General features: G+C 46.5%; 1 protein-coding gene across 2 annotated transcripts; it reads right to left on the reverse strand.

The window, feature by feature from the left end:
• Nucleotides 1-9,719: 9,719 nt before the first annotated feature.
• LOC100278484 (uncharacterized) lies at nucleotides 9,720-12,413 on the reverse strand. 2 transcript variants are annotated; one of them, NM_001371980.1, is made up of 2 exons: nucleotides 12,039-12,413; nucleotides 9,720-11,062 (listed from the first exon to the last, which is right to left on the reverse strand). In NM_001371980.1, exons 1-2 carry the CDS (start codon nucleotides 12,060-12,062, stop codon nucleotides 9,983-9,985), a joined length of 1,104 nt encoding a protein of 367 aa, NP_001358909.1. In that variant the 5' UTR covers nucleotides 12,063-12,413; the 3' UTR covers nucleotides 9,720-9,982. The 2 variants fall into 2 exon arrangements, with proteins under 2 accessions (NP_001358909.1, NP_001358908.1); NM_001371979.1 differs by lacking the exon at nucleotides 12,039-12,413 and adding an exon at nucleotides 11,360-11,409.
• Nucleotides 12,414-19,278: the final 6,865 nt, after the last annotated feature.

Genomic DNA, 19,278 nt, shown 5'->3' on the forward strand with positions numbered 1-19,278 from the left:
GGCTCTTGTACCTCACCAATTCACCGCCATCATAAAAAAAAACTATATGTGTTTTCCACCGGTGGTCTATCTGATTTAAAAAAACTGGATAACAAATTTCAACAATCCCCACTAATGCAAGATCACTGAGAACACCAACACCAAGCCATCCAGGTCCTAGCAAAAGACAAGATTTAGTCGTCACTTGATTGGGAATCTAATCCTGGCCCTAAAATGATGCACACTTGCTACTCCCTTACTCTAGCAAATCCTTAATCTTCAACTTGAACACTTGCTAATGCTCTCCACTAGCTTCTAAATGTCCAAGGTATGTCTATCCTTGTATCTTGCCAAAGAGAGCGCAAAAAGGGCCATAACATCCGACAACTGCTTCAACCCCTCATTGGATCTGACGTTTTCAACACATCATTGGATTTTGTTGCTAGATTAGTTAGGATCAATCCATAATTAGGCTATCAATTAATTAAAATTTTGAAATATTCACAATTAATGCCAAGTGATGTGCTCCGTACGACGTGATGTGTCACCTTTTGCGACACAATGACGGTTAGCAAGAGTATAAGACATAAATGTGTTGGGCCTTAGGGCACATGGGTAAAATATATGGGTCTAACACTGACAACAGTACAATCATTAATTTACCTCTTTGCCACCATGGGAACCTATCTAGATTCATCCTATAGTCTAGAGGCTACTTAAAAGTGGACCACCTCCTTCCTAGAGAAGACACCTCTCCTCCCTCACTCCGTCCAGTACATTCTTGTGCTTGAAGCTGTCTATATGATCTCCACCTTGAGTTCCTTGCATGCACAAGAGATTGGACAAGGAGGTCTATGACTATGAGACTCCATCCGCTCGCATGCCTACACGGGTAAATATAAAATCAAGTTTTTTTGGGAGTGCATCTGCATGACTAGTCTTCCTCATGCTCCTTTATTCTAGATGATTTGATCAAACATCTATGGGCTTCATTAAGCGAATGACTACTTCCCAACAACCGCTCAAAGGACTACACTGGTATCTCTTTCTGTGCGCCCAGATCGACTACTTTGAGCAGACCATCATGTCTCATCTGAATGGTACCGATGTAAGGGTCTATGATTCCTAAGAAAGGTATGCCATAACATAATTGGTGGCTAGTGTTACCCTCAATACTTTATTGTATTTTTATATAATCTATGTGCACACATATTGTATAGTGGTCTCAAGTGCCCTGCAACCTAAATTATATGCAATTATGCTAAGTCAGACATGCAATATCGCACATTTAATATGTTATATCTAAGACTTATCCCTTAAGCTATTACTAAGGGATAGTATTTAGGCCCTTAGCTCTGTGCTCCATCTCCTAGGCTGTACTATACTCGGTGGGTCAGATACATCCTCCTTCCATGAGATAGGACTAGGCTTAGCCAGCCTAAGTCCTCAACTTCTCCGAGGGACCCCTAGGTCCAAGAGGGCATGGATACCGATCATCCATGGAGTATGAGGTCAGGAGCTTTAGGGGTTCTAGGGCCTATGAAGAGTCCTAAGCAGCCAAGTGCTGCAAGAGCTTAGGGGTCGATCTGTCTCAATTACCCATTATTGTTTTAGAACAATGGGTCCTAAAGTCCTACACAATTAGGTGTCTTGAGACACGAGAGGTCCTAGGAGCTTATATCGTATGGTGCCCCATGACGTGAGGGACTCAGGGATTTATATTGATAGGTGCCCTAGAACACGAGGGTCCCAAGGACTTATATAGTTAGGTGCCCTAGCACGAGAGTAGAGATGGCAATGGATATCTGAAACCTGAGTACTCGATGGGTTTTACCCGGTAAGGACAACTATGGGATGACTTCTTTACCCATGATTATGTTAATGGACACAATCATATACATGTCGAGTAGGTGGGTTTCAGTATAGTTATATACTACCCATACTCACATGCTCGTGGGTAATTTATACCCACCTCAATCATATATACACCCTACTCAACTAAGCATATATTAGCAAAATAGAGTCAGCTAATTGCATGTTATAGTATTATTCATTACCGTCATCCCTTTATTCACTCATATTTGATGATTTATTATTTTAATTGTGTCATATATCTATTAAATTTGTGCAATTTAGTATGTGGTGTGGGTATCTAATCAGGTACGAGATTCCGATGGGGTTTTAACCCCTACGGTATGACTAGAAAAGAACACATAACTTATGTATCTGTCTAATGTCACTGGACATATATGGACAACATAAGTAAGAGTTGTATTTAAATTATTTCACATTATCTATCCTACATGTGGCTGAATGTGAAAAACTAGCATTAAGGGCATGTATAATGGATGTATTGAGCTATGTCTTCGGCTGTGTTTAGAGGGTTGAATATTAAAAAATACAATCCTGACATCATTGTAACACCTCAGGTGTTACCATGGCTAGAGCACACCTTGGTACTAAGGACTGTGATCACATGTGGTAAAAACTTAAGGAGAACATAAGAACCTTGGAGACCATGTGTTAATCAAGATTGTTAATGACCTAAGAAGCATCACTCAAGCTTTTGTGCACTTACTACCTTGGGCAAGAAGAGGGGAAACCCTAGACCTCTCTTGAACCCTATCTTCCAAAACCATGGTTGAGAGGGGGAGAGAATAAGCAATTGTGCAAACCATGAGTTAATCTTTAACCAAACTTTAAGTAACTTTATAACCAGCAATTGTGGGAAGGAAATGTTGCAAAAAGACCCCTGGAGAAACCCCAAATCCATTCCTTAAGTGGAGAGAGAGCTAGAGCTCTCTAATTCTCTCTAAGTCAAAAACTACACCTACACTAAAGATCAACCGTGTTCACCTTGAAGATGGCACCAAACCCACATATGTTCTATACCAAAAATGTGGCATACCACCTAGGGCACCCACTGGAAAAAGTTGAGCCCGAGACCTTGACGTTTGACATGCCTTGGCATGGTTTTTGTCGCGAGGTGGGCAGAGAGACATACCTGATTTGGCGACCAAAGATCTTCCTACCTAGGCCATATCTGCCATGGCGACTCACGGATGAGAGACAGCCCTAGGTGCCAGGAAAAGACTCGCGCCGGATTTTTGCCAAGATTCGCACGTTTGCGACTTGGGCGAGCTGTGGAACACGGGCAGAAGAAAAGCTCCATGTGTTCGACGCGCTCTGTGCACGCCAGAGCACGCCCGCGCGTGCCCCGCGTCGCGCCAAAGGCCAGCCGACGCCATGACCCGCGCCCGCGCCTATAAAGCCCACTCAGGCGTCGACCACACCCTTCCGCGCACGCTCAAACCTCACCGGAGCTCAACTCACCGTCGTTTGCCCGTGCACGGCGTGTCTGCGGCCACCCGAGCCCCTGCCGCCGTAGACCGTCCAGCCCAGCCTTTCCCAACCCCGTCCAACCCTCAGAGACGAGTGAGCACACCTCGGTGAAGCTCCCCGAGCGAGGAATCGAAGTCTGCTTCGCCGGAGAGGCCAGTCCACGGTCGCCGGAGTTCACAACCCCGCCGGAGTGCGTGGACCGGGTAATCCACTGAACCATTTTCCGATTCCTTGTGCACACAGTCTCTACGTCACCCCGTGGAGCTCACCGTGCCATTGGATTGAACCAGATCGCCGTGATTTGGCCGGCACACCCGCCGCCGACAAGGACACCCGCCTGCGCACGTGGACCGAGCGATTCCGGCCATCCCTGCCGTCGAGCCGTACATCGCTGTGACCACCAGAGCCTCCCCAAGCCAACCCTGCCCCTTGCTGGACCTCTCTCGCCGCCAATAAGCCGTGCCACCCTTTTCTTTCTTGCGAGTACTGTTTAAACCTAGGGAAGGACCGCGGGGGAGAAGGAAAGAAGTCTGGGGGTTTTGTGAAATGTCAGAGACTCAAATGAATAGTAGCGCGGGGGTATAACTGAGAGAGTTAGTTTGGAAATAACCCAGGATCCTCGGTGTAAACTGCTTTTCCAGAAAACCTTTATTAAATCTGATTTTAAATTTGAACAGAACTTTAATAACTCATAACTTCTGTTTTATTCATCCAAATTTGGTCAAACCAATTTTGTCAGACTTTAAATAATGTAAACTGCTTAGGAAAAATATAAAACCCTTAAGTACTACATAAAACTATAAGGTTCTGATTTAATTATTGTTTTGACCAAAAGCTAAATAATAGGGATAAAAATAGTTGCACTATTTGACTAGGGTTAGAAAAATTTGGAGAAGTTTATATCCACCTACTGACCTGTTTAAAAATGCTAAACTTCTCTGTCCAACCCATTAAGTTAGTTTTTGCCATTTAATTTACAATATGATTAAGGTTAAGAAAAATAGAAAAGGTGATTTAAATAATGAACCAGAGGGCACCTCTATTTTTGTTAGAGTACTTATTCAATGTAGTTTACTAGAAAAATCCATTATACCCTGGGTTAGTATAAAATAAGTAGGATCCCTTTTATTTTAGGAAAATGAGGAAAACTTAGAAAAACCCTACAAAAATGACCCCAAGGTGAAAACACCCCAACCCTTGGGATAACTAATGTTTGGTTATTAAGAACTTAGGAAAAATCTGAAATCTGCTGTTTGACATTTTTCAAATAACAATGTAGTAGAAAGTGCCTTTTTGGCATTTAACTTTAGAAAATCATAATTAAATGACCATCCCTTAGCTTTCTATGATTTTCGGCACAAAAGCCTATTATTACTGTTAGATGCCAACAAAAATAACCCTTAGGACAGAACTCACCTCTAATTAAGAGATGTAGTGCAAAGTGGCCCATTTTACACAACTTTTGTTATTTTTGTCTGAAGCATAGCCTTTTTATTTTAAACCTCAAATTCCTAGAACAGGCTATAATGACCAATGGCAACCCACTGTACTTTTTAAAGAAATTTTGAAAAATATTAAACCACTGTCGTAGTTCAAACCTACACTAGAAACCATAAATAGAAAATAAAGAAAGGGAAAGATGAATAATAGAAAATTAGTGTCATCCTAAAACCCTTTATAACTTGTCCACTGAAATATATAGAGGCAATACCAATTCCCTATGCCTATCCCTAGCAAAACCTAAACCTAGAAGTGATAAGCATAAACCATTAAAAGCCACGTATGACCCAGAAACCCTAAATTGCTCATTAACTTAGTTTTTCTTCTCCTAGCATAATGTTATTAAATCCTGCATAATCATGACATACATGTTCATTGCATTTCGATAGACTATAACCTTGCTGACGGAGAGTACGTCCTCGTGCCGGAGCAAGGAACTGCTCAGGAGGTAGCCCCGGATCCAGCACCCGAGTCTGCACCAGAGGATCTGCCTGCCACAGCCTTGGAAGGCAAGCCCCGGTTTTATGCATAACCGTTATATATGCTATTTTACTGCACTTAATGTTTGTATGCTTGTATTGTGCACTTAAGTGTAGGAGTTGACTGAAACCCTAGTTGCATGAACTCAGGATTCCTTTTAAGATGGATACTAGTATGCTAGGTCGAGTAGTGCTTTATTTAATTAGGATCTCGGTAGAAGACGAGTGATTTTTCTAGCACTCACGCGAGATCAGGAATTGGTTGTACCCACTTTTCATATCATATTGATAGTTGGTTGGTGGACACGGATCCATGGGGATGCGTGGTCTACGAGGTGAAATTGGAATAAGGATTAACGTGCGGATACCTGTGTCAAGCGATTGAACGTACTAAGCACATGCCGAGAAATATGGTAAACCGGTAAGCCTAGTACCTGATTGAACCTGGCAGCAGATTGCCCTCCTCACGCGACCTGAGACGTGGTCTCCCATTCCGGTTATGGTGGGTACAAGTGCGGTCACTGCACGACGGCGGTCGGGGTCAGTGAGGCATTGTACGCCAATGCGGTGAGTCCCTCTCTGCTGACGGGGAATCGATGGGGATGGTTGATGTGTGTGGGGACGGAGTGCCTCGCCACGTCGTGTGTTTAGGTTTACCTTGCAAGGATAAAAACTCGATTCGAATCGTCTGCTTCTCGCAGCTAATGAGACTGTTTGATCCATTGTACTGCATTGAGTAACAAGTGCAAATATGATGAGTTGATATAAGATGTTGATTGCTAATAATGTTTGCTACTATATATGAGTAGATAGTACACATTTAGCCTTAAGAGAGTCACACTTAAATTGACAAAGTTAAAACTTGACTTAGAAACTCAGCTAGTGCTTTTGGCAACCAAACCCCACAGCCAAACAGCTGTATGTCTAGAGGTAGAGGAGTAGACTCCTCACACCGGGTAAGTCTAGCTGAGTATTAGTATACTCAGCCTTGCTTGTGGCATAATTTTTACAGGTTCTCTGGAGGACATGGTTGCTGGAGTGACTTGGCCGTCCATCTTGCCACCGGGTTGGACTGTCGAGTGGGACCCTACCTCGGCTAAGGAGGAGCATGAGGAGTGATGGGACAGGCTTCCCCATCTCTCTGTTTATTTACCGTTAGTTTTATTCCGCTGCACTTTAAACAATGATGACTACTTTTGCAAAACTCTGATGGTGATGTAATAATTTTAATACTCTTACATGCATGGTTTTATGCTTTATTGTATTTGCTCTGTGACTCACCATCGAGTGAGATTGTGGTACTTGATCCTGTCAGTGGCCGTGCCGGACTAGATCCGAGGGATTGACGGGTTATTCCCATTTAAGTGTGGTCTAGCCTCTAAGGCGGGGCTTAGGCACTTAAGTTGGAATAATTCGGGCAGTTCCGCCACAATCACGGTGCGGTTTTTTAAGTAAAAGACATAACTAACACATGTATAGATACAATGGAGTGTATGTAAACCTTGTGTCTTATTTAATAAAAAATTCCTAAGAAATGACTTATTTATGTGGGTTGTACTAGTAAAGTTGTGTCTTAGGCTTAGAAAACGGAGCCAGAGGTATGTTTTGATGAAGACATGGTTTGTTCGTTTTTACATTTACCTTACTAGACACATCTCAAAACATAGTGCATTAAGATGCTTTGTACATGCCCTAATAAAAAATGTTTGGTCATAGGGTTAAAGACGAGGTTTAATCATTATATTTAGATTGAATGGGTGATGTTTATCCTATGAAAATAAAAAACCTGACGTCTATGATTTATCAACACTCGGAAAAGGCTCAGTCTTTGCCGAGTGTTCACTGTACTCAGTCTTTGTCGAGTGGAAGCTCCCGGTCTACATTGAAGTTCTATGATTTCATGTGTAGGACACTTAGGTTTCTACACACAGTGCATGAAAACTTTCACGAAATATTTTCAATTTTTATCACATACTCTACATATGATATCATGACATGTGGACAAGTTTCATGATTTTCTTACTTTGTGTTTTGTACAATTTTTAAACAACTGTATGACAAGTTCACGGTCATGTGTTCATGAGCATGGTGCTCGAAAATTCCGGTCTGCTCCTGAAATCGGCCGTAACTTGTGCTAAATAACATGGATATCATTTTTACATTCATAGTTTTCCATATGTCGAGTCACTTGCAGTTCAAATCTGAATTATCCAAGGAAATTCAATTAAACGAACAAAATCTAATAGTTATAGCAAACACTTTTATATTTGTGCCAAAATTTAACATATAGGTCTACATAATGTAGAAATAAACCACAAAAAAATTTGGTTGGGAAAAGGAAAAAAAATAAAAATATACTTTACCGAGTGTCTAAGGTTGGCACTCGGCAAAGCATGGTTTGCCGAGTGTCGGATAGACGACATTCGGCAAAGTATCATCTTTGTCAAGTGTCAACGTCTAACGCTCGGCAAAGATAACGGCCCTCTGCTATAGACGGTCATTTACCGAGTGCTGCGGTTCGCTGAGTGTTTGACACGGTCTATGCCGAGTGTTCTACTATCGGTAAATATGGTCGTTACCGAGAGCGAGTAGAATTTTGTCGAGCGTCTAACAAAAAGCACTCAGCAAAGTCGCGAGTACTCGGAAAAGAGCCGAATTTCGGTAGTACGTGAGGGGAATGTCTTGTGGGCCCGCCAGATTAAGAATGGCTTCCGTGCGGTGAAGGTTGCTGTAACAGTCCATCCACTGAAGAAGACACAGACACGGGCCACCAGAGGCTGCCATATATATACGTGAAAATGGTAAAGTGAGTGAGAGAATAATTTGATGGCAACTTTCTGGTGCGGGCAGTTGAACTTTGCAAGTGAATGATCAACGTACGTACTAGCTAAGAAAACAACAGGGCTGGCAGTATTCATCTCAATATATTACCTTGACATGAGAGGTCATGAGAGAGGGCAAAGAGCATAATGGCCTGCACAAGGTAGCCCTTGCAGTTGTAGAAGATGGCTTATTAACATATGATAATAATAGTACCATGTGGACAGCAGACAGCGCAGGTGCAAAAGCATGGTGTTTGCCATACATACATATTCCTTCATTCTCCTTTTCTCCACGACGACGGCCCTAGCTAGCTCCTAGTGCTTTTCATGGCTGGAAGATTCTTGGTTTCGTGATGATGGCCCAGCAGATATGGCGTCTCCTCAGAGCTATACAAATGGAGAGATCGGCCGGCCGGTCTACGTACAGAGACGACGGATGTCACAAATAACATAAAATACAGACACAAAGTATTATATATCTCCGTTCCAAAATATATCTAGTTTTTTTATCTCTATCCTGAATCAAAATTTTCTGACTTTAATCAAATCTATTAAAGAAAAACGGCATCTGCTAGTTTCAGTAAATCCTTCATTAAATATGTAATGGAAGTTTGTTTAAATATATATATGTATTAATAGTGTATTTGTTATCTTCATATATTAAAAAAAACTTGATTTTGGCTTAGACAAAGTTAAAGGGCACTACAATTTAGAACAGGGCAATATATAAGGCCTAAAAGCTGGATGAGACGACATAGGTGGTGTTTGGTTATTACCTAGTACTACAGATTTTGAGAAGTTGGATACTGCACAAAAATTCAATGCATATCCCATTATCGATGATTTATGGCCCTGTTTGTTTCCTACCTTATTTTTAGAATCTCATTATAAACCAAACATCTCATGAAATTTGCATTGGATTTTGTGCTAGAATCTCACAATCTCTCTATAACCTGATAATGAGATTTGTATTGGATTTTGTGCACTATCCCCCGGAACCAAATACCGCCTATATAAGTTGGGGATTGTGAGATTTTGACACAAAATCCAATAAAAAATCAGAATATGCTTGGTTAAAATTGAGATAATAGAATGAGACATTGAGGATAATGAGGCACAAACCAAACACCACCATAAATGAGCCAACCACAAAAATATGACTGTTACCGAGTACCCTCAAGATAGATCAGCACAGCATTGTATGCTCCTTCACATGATGATCACTGATCACCACTGATCTAGCATGCACTCTTCACTATACAAAACCAATTAAGCAACTGTATCACAATGCGATTACTAATGAAGAATGATGCACGCACTGCAATCAGAAAAACAAACCCAAGAAGAATATAATAATTGTATATGGCTAACAAAATTGTGTGTTATCAGGACAAAAGCAAAAACTACGTATGTGTACGGTGCACGTACGGTGTGACTTTAACTTACAACACTGCAACAGAGCTGCAACAGAGCTGCTCAAGTAGTGATGCTGATGCATACTCTACATGCATGCATGCAATGCACAACAAATTGACACGGGATTGACCGCTTATATATTGCACAATCAGAAACAAGAGATCCATTGGATAAGAGAAGCTAGCTGTAAATCACCGGTTCACCACCTTAACAATCTGTATATCCTGCTGTGTTAGCCCCCCCAAGTCGATTTACACACAAGAACACGAAGATCCGAGAAAAATTAAACAACCAGAGAAAAATCAAACGCCATATATGTGAACACTAATCACCTCCTCCACCGTACCCTCTTGATAACTTGGATCCTTGTCTCTATGACTCTATCCCTATCTCCGCATGCTGACAACGGCGCGCGCGTGCATGAGCCATGCATGCCGCGCCGCCTTACCAAGGGCCTCCACCACCATTGCTGCTGCCATTTCCGATCAAGCTATTGCTCCAGAACCCTGGAGTCTCGTGGCCACCGGTGACGCTGCTGCCGTCGCCTGCAGCTTGATCTTTCCTGTGGTCGTTTTGACGATGATCAGCTCCGTCGTTGCTTGCACCGCCGCCAGCTGTGGTCACCGCCGGCTTCAAGTCCTCGAAGGGGAAGAGCATCCTGCCCACCGCGCTCTCCTGCAACCCGCCGGCGCTGTAACCCCCCGTGCCGTGCGTGTCCAGCGAGAACCCGAGCACACTCTGAGACTGCGGCGGCGGCGGCGGGGGAATGCGGAACTCGCCAAGCGTGAATCCCGCGGGTGCTGCGTACTCGGCGGGCATCCCTAGCTGAACGTGCTGCAGGGGGACGTAGCAGCCGGTGCTCCTGAGCAGCTCCATAGCCGAGAGCGCGCCCATGCCCCTGCCGGCGGCGCCGTTGCCCAGCATGGCGGGTCCGGGGTAGCACACGCTGCTGCTCTCCAGGCTCGGGAACGACGACGGGAACTCCGGTGGCTGCAGAGCGCGGCCGTTGTTGTGGTGAGGGAAAGCCAGGTTGAGGTCGTGGTGCGCGCCCTCGTGCACCAGCTTGGGGTTCTTCACGGAGACCGTGCCGGACATCGCCGCGGAGGTGGAGGAGGCGGCCGAGGACGAGCTGCGCTTGTTCTTCCTGGAGCCGCCGCCCACCGGGACGTTGCGGAGCGAGCCGCCCTCGGTCCAGTAGCGGCGGCAGGTCTTGCAGAAGTAGCGCGGCTGCTGCAGGCTGTAGTTGTTGTAATAGCAGAACTTGGTGTTGGTGGAGTTGCACCGCGGGCAGTTGAGCGCCTTCTCCTTCTGCGGCCGCGGCCGCCGCTCCGTGCCCGCCGGCGCCGCCCCTCCGGTCGCGCCAGCCCTAGGCGCTGCCGCACCCGCAGCGGGAGGAGGAGCGCCACCACCCCTCTGGGTCTGGGCCCCGGGTGCCGAGGGCGCAGCAGCTGGCGGTGGGTTTGGATTCGCGGCGTTTCCAGCCATGAGCATCTCCTCCATGGGCTTGCCTAGCCCTAGCGGCCCCTGGTGATGCACACATATTGCTCATGTTAGATGTTACTACCGCAGAACTTAATGATGGATCCTATCTAGCTAGGGGAAGCAAGAACATGGAGAATGAAGAGAATGATAGCACATAGCAGTCTTAGCAGAGGGGGGTTATGAGCGTGGAGGTCTCTTTGGATTCTTATGGCGCAACTGCAGCGCAGTGCAACAAAAGAACCAAACAAATGGATACAAAGTGAGATTGAAAGGCAAATTAAAAGGTGAAAAAAAGGGCAAGCAAAAGATGAGAGAGAAGCACAACACAGCACCACGTACGTAAAACTCCACTTTGTTTGTGCTCTTGTAGGGTTGCGCTTGTGGCGTAGTAGCACCTCTAATCACTCCATCACCCAAGACATGGCCGCTCTTTTGATGCAAGGCGTGGAGAGAGTAAAGCTACTACTCTCCTCCATATGAGAAAAAGGAGGGATAAAAGGGAAGAGAGAGCTCGGAAAGGAGGGGATGGATAAGATAGAAAGAAAGGTAGGAACAAAGGGAGGGGGAAAAAAAGGGGGCGGCCCGGCCGTGTGTGTGCGCTCCTTTCAAGGATTAAAAGGGAGGAGACAAGCAGGGAGGATTAAAGGCCCCCCAGCTCGAAGCCAATGGAGCTAGAAGAGCTTGACGGCACGCGCGCATGCACAGAGAGGAGATGACGGTGTGCTCGCGTAGATCTACACAAAGAATATAAAAGGCTCGGCATGGCGGTATCCCAAGAACACGAAATCATGCCCACACACTCACTCCTATATCTACTACTATAAGAAAGCAAGCTCCAGGACCAAGGCAGATCAGCCAGAGAGGCGAAGAACCGCTAGAGTAACCAAGAACAAGACACCAAGATCCAAGCCGGCAGGCGAGAGATCTGCTCGTACTCATGGCTCCCGGCCCCGATGCACGCTGCAGCTAGCGCGCGCCTTGTTTGGTTCGATCGAGACGGCCGTGCAGATCGGCTTACCTGATGCCACTGCGCCGCATCCATGCATGCAAGGATCCCAATCCCGCTCCTCGCCAGAGCGACTCTGTCTCCCGTGCCGCGCGCGCGCGCTTGCCAGACGAGCTCGGGACGACGGCGCGACGAGGGGGGAGGACGACGACGAGGAGCCTACTGGAGCCGGATGGGGACGGGCGGCGGCGGAGGCGGAGCGGAGGAATGTCCCGTGGATGGCCTGAGTAGTGGAATTGCTCCCGGCTCCTTCCCTAGCTAGTCTCTTCTCCTTCATATGTCATGTAGATAGTGCGATTCTTTTTCGCAAATATTTTTTTATGCGTCTGCCACGCTAGCTGGAGGAACAGCAAGGAAAATTGGTGCCCCCTGGCAATTTTTTTTTTTTTGGAAATGCGTCGAAATTCGTCCGTGTAGGCTTCGGCTACAGTCGGTGACGACAGCAGTCGATGGACAGCGAGACTGCGAGAGGGGCAGCTAGCCGCGAAGCAGCCCTGGAGGAATGGAGGATGATGGTCCGCGTGGGGCCTCGCACGTGCGTAGGGACCCGTGCCACGTGCCAGCAACCAAGCGGTGTGTTTTTGGTTTCAGAGACTCTCTCCAGCGTCCAGCGACATTATCTAAATTTCGTTTAGTCTGATAACTCTATTTTTTTCTCAATATCTACATTGTCAAAACAATACACAACTACCTTATTTATTCATTTTTATTTTAACGTTCAACTTGTATGCAACGTGTGGCATTGTAATTGAAGAATTTTTTTTTTGGTAACAATCATATTAATACAATTTGAACTTATGTATGTAACGCAAAACAAAAAACTGTAACATTTTTCTAACTCATTGTCACCCAGCTGAAAAACGATTTCTTTTTGCAATTTAGAAGAACGGTGCACCTTGACGTCCGTGCCTTAAAAAATATTCTTCGTTTCGCCGATAAGGGTTACTCGCAACTTCAATTAATTTAAACCGTACGTTAAATAATGTCCATGAGCCTAACATGTGGAGAACAGAGGGATCGAGTCTTTAACATCGATGCGAGAGGAGACCTGTCTAGCGTATAGCGCATGTTCGAGGAGTATCGCTATGTTTAAAGAACGAGAAGAGGCCGCCAAATTTTAGAGGACACAATAGATGACTGTCGAAGAGGAAATTCTCCGACTGGGTGACGGAACACACTCGTCCTAAATCCTAAGTGTTTTGTCTCTCTGCTAGATAAACGATGGACACGAGTGAACACGAGTATTTAGAGTGGTTCAGGCCACCGGAGTGTAATACCCTACTCCACTGTGTGTTGTATTGAGCTTGTGAGCTTGTATGAACTTGTGAGTTTGAGAGTATAAGTGAGCCTGAGTGAACTTACTTTGTAACGTTGGGTGCCCTCTCTTTTATAGTTTAAGGGGGCACGTACAATGATGCTGAGCCCCGACATGTGGGTCTAGGAGCAAAACGGAAGGAAGGAAGTAACGCGTGTAGCGTCAGGGTGATCTCCGAACGCCATAATGTCCGTAGTGCATATAGTATTGATATGTCGTGGTTTCTTCCTCGGTAACGCGCGAGTCATGATGAGTGCGGCAGCATGGGCGTACTGCCTGCCAACGGAATGGACATGCATGTCGCCTGCAAGATAGCCTGATCGTCGCCCGTCAGCGGAGTGGACAGGGCTCATTAAATGCTGAGGCGGCACATCGCCTGCTAGTGGAATGGACAGGCGACGCGCCTTATCCGCAATAAATGCAGAGCCCGTGTGGCCCAGAGGCCTTACGTCAGGCTCCGCCCACTGGCTTACGTCACGGGCAGTAGGCCACGTGGCAGCATCGGGGCTCCGCCTGAGCGGGGAGCAGAGGCGTACACGGTATGGTCCGGACACGTGTCGGCTTCTGACCCCCGCCTGGCCTCGATTAAGGCCTGGTTATTCTTTGTCCTGAAATCCCGGGACCCTGATGTGAGTGGCCCGGACCCCACACAGAGGGGTCCGGAACCCATCCTAGGGGTCCGGTTTGCACCCATGGAGGTCCTGGAACTTACCCGGAGATCCGGTCTGCATACACAGGGGTTCGACACTTTCCCATGGGGGTCCGGACCCACTGTTGATACCTTGGAGTATATCGTCTTCTCTGACCACGTGGCGGCCCCGAAGCCGTCCACGTGGTGGGGCCGATTGCTGTTCACCACGCGACTAGAGATAGCCGCGTGGGCACCGCGTCTTCATGCTGTAGTAAGGTGTACCCCTGTTTAAAGGTACCGACAATGACTTTGTTGTAGACGTAGGGGTGAGCTCAGTATGTGTTAAATATACTGGACATGATCCTTTACAGGATCTTGTTGGAGAGAGCATGAATCAAGAAGAACGACGATGAAACGAACCCACATGCATGATCGATCAACGACGCTGCCGTCGTCTGTGTGTTGAATGAAATTTACAGCCTACTGATAACTCGTGTCGTCAGTGCAATATTTGTTCAAATTTTGCGAAGGAATGTCCCAACACAGCTTGGCGATGTTTGTCTGTGAACTTGATTTTTGTTGCTCAAACACCATTGGGAGCGACACAATAGAGAGCTAGCTAGCAAGGGTGTCTTTCATGTTGCAGCCGGCACGCCACGTTCAAGGCCTACCATCGGTTAGGTGCAATGCAAATGCCTACTAGCAGTCTAGGTAGGGTGTTGGCGGGTCGGGCATGGGCATGTGAGCGGTGGTGACGGAGGACATGTCGGGAGAGTGTTGCTGCTGTCGCAGTGCAGGAGCAGAGCATAGATGCAAGGGCACAGCTAGCACCTACCAGGGTGAGCATGTGAAGTTGTGAACGAGGCGGATGGAAGGGTGCAACAGAAGTCAGAGTGTTGTGTATGTCAACTTTGCAAAAAAAAAAAAAACTTTAATCTCTGGCGTCTCGTCTCTGCGGTTTTCCTTCAAATCCTAGGCAACACTCCTAATACTAAATGAAATTCTGTATAGCTTTGATGATTCACCATTAAGAAATGAAAAGCACGTACGATACGGAGTACGGATCCTTTACACATGCCTTTGCTTTGCACGCGCTAGTCGTGTTCACATCCCAACCATCGGCACCTGGCCGTTCCGTTTCCCAGGTTCATCTGCGCTGACCCGCGCTTCGTCGTCAACTGGTGAGGAAGGCGCAGTGGAACGGAGGGCCCGCGCAGCAGCGGCAGCTCCCAAGTCCCAACCCAACCCAACCAACCATCTGCGGACAGCGGACGCCGCAACCACGCGGGTGGCCGTGGCCGCGCGGAGGGACTAGGGAGATGAGATCGCCGAATGCCTCGGTGCGGCGCGGGTCCCTCCGCCCCCGACAAGCACAAAAGTGGCCGCGCACGCCTGCGCGGGGGCGCGCGCGCGGATGCCGGATGGGGTCGGGTGCGGTGCCGCGGTGGGACTGGGACGGACTGGCAACTGCTCCTCCCCTTGCCCTGCCCCTGCCCATGCCCCGGCCGCGCGAGAGAGAGGCGATCGGTGGTGGTCCGTGGGGCGCATGATGGCCACGTACCATCCATCGAAATTCCTTTGCCAACGGAGTAGTGTAAAAAACAAATACAGAATCGTCGCCGTTCGATATTATTTGCTTGTAAAAAATACAGAATCGTGACCCGTCCAGTATTCTATCGGACGACGAGGAAAAACGACACGGTAAATACAACACAGATTTTTAACTACATTCTATTCTGTTTTAAAATCATATACGGTCTACAGGATTGTAACTTCTCATCTTATACACTACTCTTCTTAACAGATTCCCTGAATCGTCTTAACTACCTCTAAGACTAGTTGTGCTTAGATTTTTCTAACAATCTTACGGATAAAGCTTTGGTGGATCCACCAGCCACCTGATCGAAAAAAGCACGCTTTTTTCTATCATAGAATACAGGACTACGTAACACAAATACTTTGCTCCAATATTATCACACCACATAAACTTCTATAGTATTTAACTGCTATGGTTTTATACTTCAGAACTAGAACTTCCACTACAGTAAACGGAACAACTTCCGACGGCCAAAGCGGGCCGTCGGACATAAGCTTCACACCGTGGGAGATGAGATTACTGCACAAATGAGCCGCAAAACCATCTGTAGATCTTTTATCATATATATCTCGTGTCCAATCTACATCAAAGAAAGCACAAGAGTAGAACCTGCATACACCTTTTTTCAGTCCTTAACTAGTTTTCTGCTTGACGATATGCCTCAATATATATCTTCTTAACTATTGTTCAATGAGCATGCGTAGACTAACATACTTTATTTATTGATAACGCAATATCAGGTCTACTCAAAGTTAAGTATTGAAGAGCTCCTACCACAATTTTATATCTTATGGCATCATTTGATCATGGAGAAGATCCTTCATGAAGTGATAACTTCTTACTTACTCAAAGTGACATGACAACAGCTTTGCAATTCGCCATCCACTACCGGAAACAACTGCTTTGGCAAAGCCTAGAAAACACTTGGTGGAGGGTCTGCCGAGTATGACACTCGGCAAAAAAAAGCTTGGCGAACTGTACATCGACAACGGCTTCTTTGTCGAGTACTTTTTATCGGACACTCGACAAATCCTATGTCGAGTGTCATCCGATACTCGGAAAAGAAAAGCCATCATCACAGCGCCAGGTAACGATGACAGAGCATGTGCCGAGTGCCCACAGAGTGACACACGGCTCACTCTTTGCCCAGTGTCCACTATACTGACACTCAACAAAGAAGCTCCTCGTCGGCAAAGGCTCACTCTTTGCCGAGTGTCCACTGTACTGGCACTCAGCATGGAAGCTCCCCGTCGGCAAAGGCATACTCTTTGCCGAGTGTCCACTGTACTAATACTCAGCAAAGAAGCTCCCCGTCGGCAAAGGCTCACTTTTTGTCGAGTGTTTACAGTACTGATATCATATGTAGAGTCTATAATAAAAATTTAAGACTGTTTCGAGAAAGTTGTCACGTACTATATGTGCAGAAACCTAAGTTCTCAAGAGATCGGTTCATTACTATAGAATAATAAGAGCGTAGATTAGACCAGCATGCACGACCAAAGGTATGCAAAAAGGAGTAATCTGGTTTTTTTTTATTATGCTGATGCTCCAAGGGAGTAGAATTTTGGACTAGCTTTATGTGGAGTTAGACTGATAGCAGTTGCTTTTACTTCGTTAAGTTTTATCATTAATGTAAGCCAAGTTTTATCATAAATCCCAAGTCATTGACCAAAACATATCCCCTCATAGCGGAAATACCAAGATATGTTGTCGGAACCATTATCATGAATACCATCATCATAATTTGTAACCATCGTAACCAGAGCATCTCTAATCAAATGAGCTCCCAAGGCCACTCTTAACAGTGTGGTTTCATACACATCTAATAGTGTGGCACATCACTATTTTAGATCACATGACATATTAATAAAGATAAATGAATTTTATGGGATGACATTTGTTCATGGGGATGAAATCATATCAACCAATTTCCAAGGTCTTGGAAATCGTGTGAATCCTCCATTGAGAGTGGTTTGTTTCATTTTTCACATATTTTACTGATTTCTATTGGTTGTTTAGTTGCAGCATTTAATTGTCATGTTAGTCTATGAAAATAGTAAAGTAAAATTTTGAATCGAGAGGCAATGTTTTATTATTTAGTTTCATGACACTTTTGATGATGTGGCAGTGTTGGAAAGAGTGTTATGAAATGACTGTTGTGAGTAGCCTAAGCTCCACAAATTAATATCTAGCTAAAATGCGCCCTGCTGCTTTTGTCAGAACTCAGAAGCCACAAGGCGCGCGAGCAGAAACCAGCGCGTATTTGGAGAATTAATTAACGACGGCAGGTTTATATCCTCCCATTGAGATGGATTCGCCTGCATGCGCCCGGTGCCACAGCCGCGCGCATAGAGTAAAAGAGGAGTAATAATCTAAGTAATCACTGATCTGCGGCAGTCCCGGTCCCAACCCCGACAAAAATTTCGAATAATAATAATAACTTTTGCTTGGTTTCTGTAGCGTTTCGCGTCGTCTGCACGGCAATGATTGAAAGTCTCACTGATGCATGCGCTTCGCTTGGCATCACCCATCAGCCATCATTGCTCTGTTGCATTGGATTAAGTGAGTGGGATGGATTGAGCAGGGCGGTGAAAGCGCACCATGCACGCTCGCTCATGCCGTACGTACACACCTGACCATGCTATGCTAACTCTCCACCTCGCGTGGACGCTAGCTGTGGAAAGCAAAAGGGCATCGCAGATCGAGTGCTCCGCCCCGTCGCGGCAACGATCGAGCCAACAGCAGCCGGCATTCAGGGCCGGCGAACTTTTTATGACCGCCACCCGCCAGATATGCCGCTGCCCCCGGCAGGCCGGCCGGCCGGCCGGCACCGCCTGCAATAAGGCTGCAACCGCCATTGCGGAGGAAAAATGCATGGCGCCGCGCAAAGCTCCGGGCGGCTCCGGCAGGGCATGCACTGAATTCCACTATGCCGGGGGGGCAGAGGGAGGGGGGATCGAGAGCCGCCCAAGCGCTGACATCTTTACGAATTGAATGAAGCCTCTGCTGCCACGCGAGCGAAAAAGCTTGCGGCGGCTTTCTGGTAGTAGCGTCGTCAGGTGTAGCCAAAACCCTAGGGCGGCTTAATTTCTGGTAGCGTCGGCATGCGCATGCTATCATCGCGCCACGACCGAGCGCCCAGCTTGAGCTAGCCGCCGATAGTGGCCTATACATACTCGGGCTACGCGAGTGCGGAGGCGCGGACCTGTCGCAGTCGCAGGCAGCTCCTCCGGCCGGTCGTCGATCCTCACTCAGCTTGTCCACGTACGCCCAGCGGCGTGCATGCGTGGTGGTACTGTGCTTTGGCCTTTTCAGGGGTTCACGTACGGCGCGTGCATGTGATGCGCCTTCAACGATCAGGCCGGCCGGCATTTGTCATGGCGCCGATCGAAGCCTGACGACGACCGTCCGTCCGTACATGCAGGGCCTCCTAGCTCCTAGCCTTGGCCGCGGTCACTACTACTAGCTCGTCGATCGAGGGTTTTACTTTTACCATCTTCATTCTAAGGGCATGTATAGTGGAGAGACACCAAAACGGTTCTCGAAGCACAGGAGACAACTAAGAGACTCTATTGTACAATGGAGTGTCTATAAACGTAGTCTATTAATAAATACATAATTAAATGTATTTGTATAGCATCAGATCGATAGAACTGACGACAAATTCGTACAGTGGGAAGTGAGACGTCTATTGCTACTTGGTTTACGA

Source organism: Zea mays, chromosome 4, assembly GCF_902167145.1.
Source record: "Zea mays cultivar B73 chromosome 4, Zm-B73-REFERENCE-NAM-5.0, whole genome shotgun sequence".
In the NCBI taxonomy this organism is placed as follows: domain Eukaryota; kingdom Viridiplantae; phylum Streptophyta; class Magnoliopsida; order Poales; family Poaceae; genus Zea; species Zea mays.

Bases quoted from the DNA above. Each gene is read 5' to 3' on its own strand.
- LOC100278484 (NM_001371980.1), bottom strand. From the start codon at position 12,062: ATGGATGCGGCGCAGTGGCATCAG. The intron at 11,063-12,038 runs GTAAGCCGATCT...GTGCATCACCAG, and splicing joins ATGCGGCGCAGTGGCATCAG to GGGCCGCTAGGGCTAGGCAA.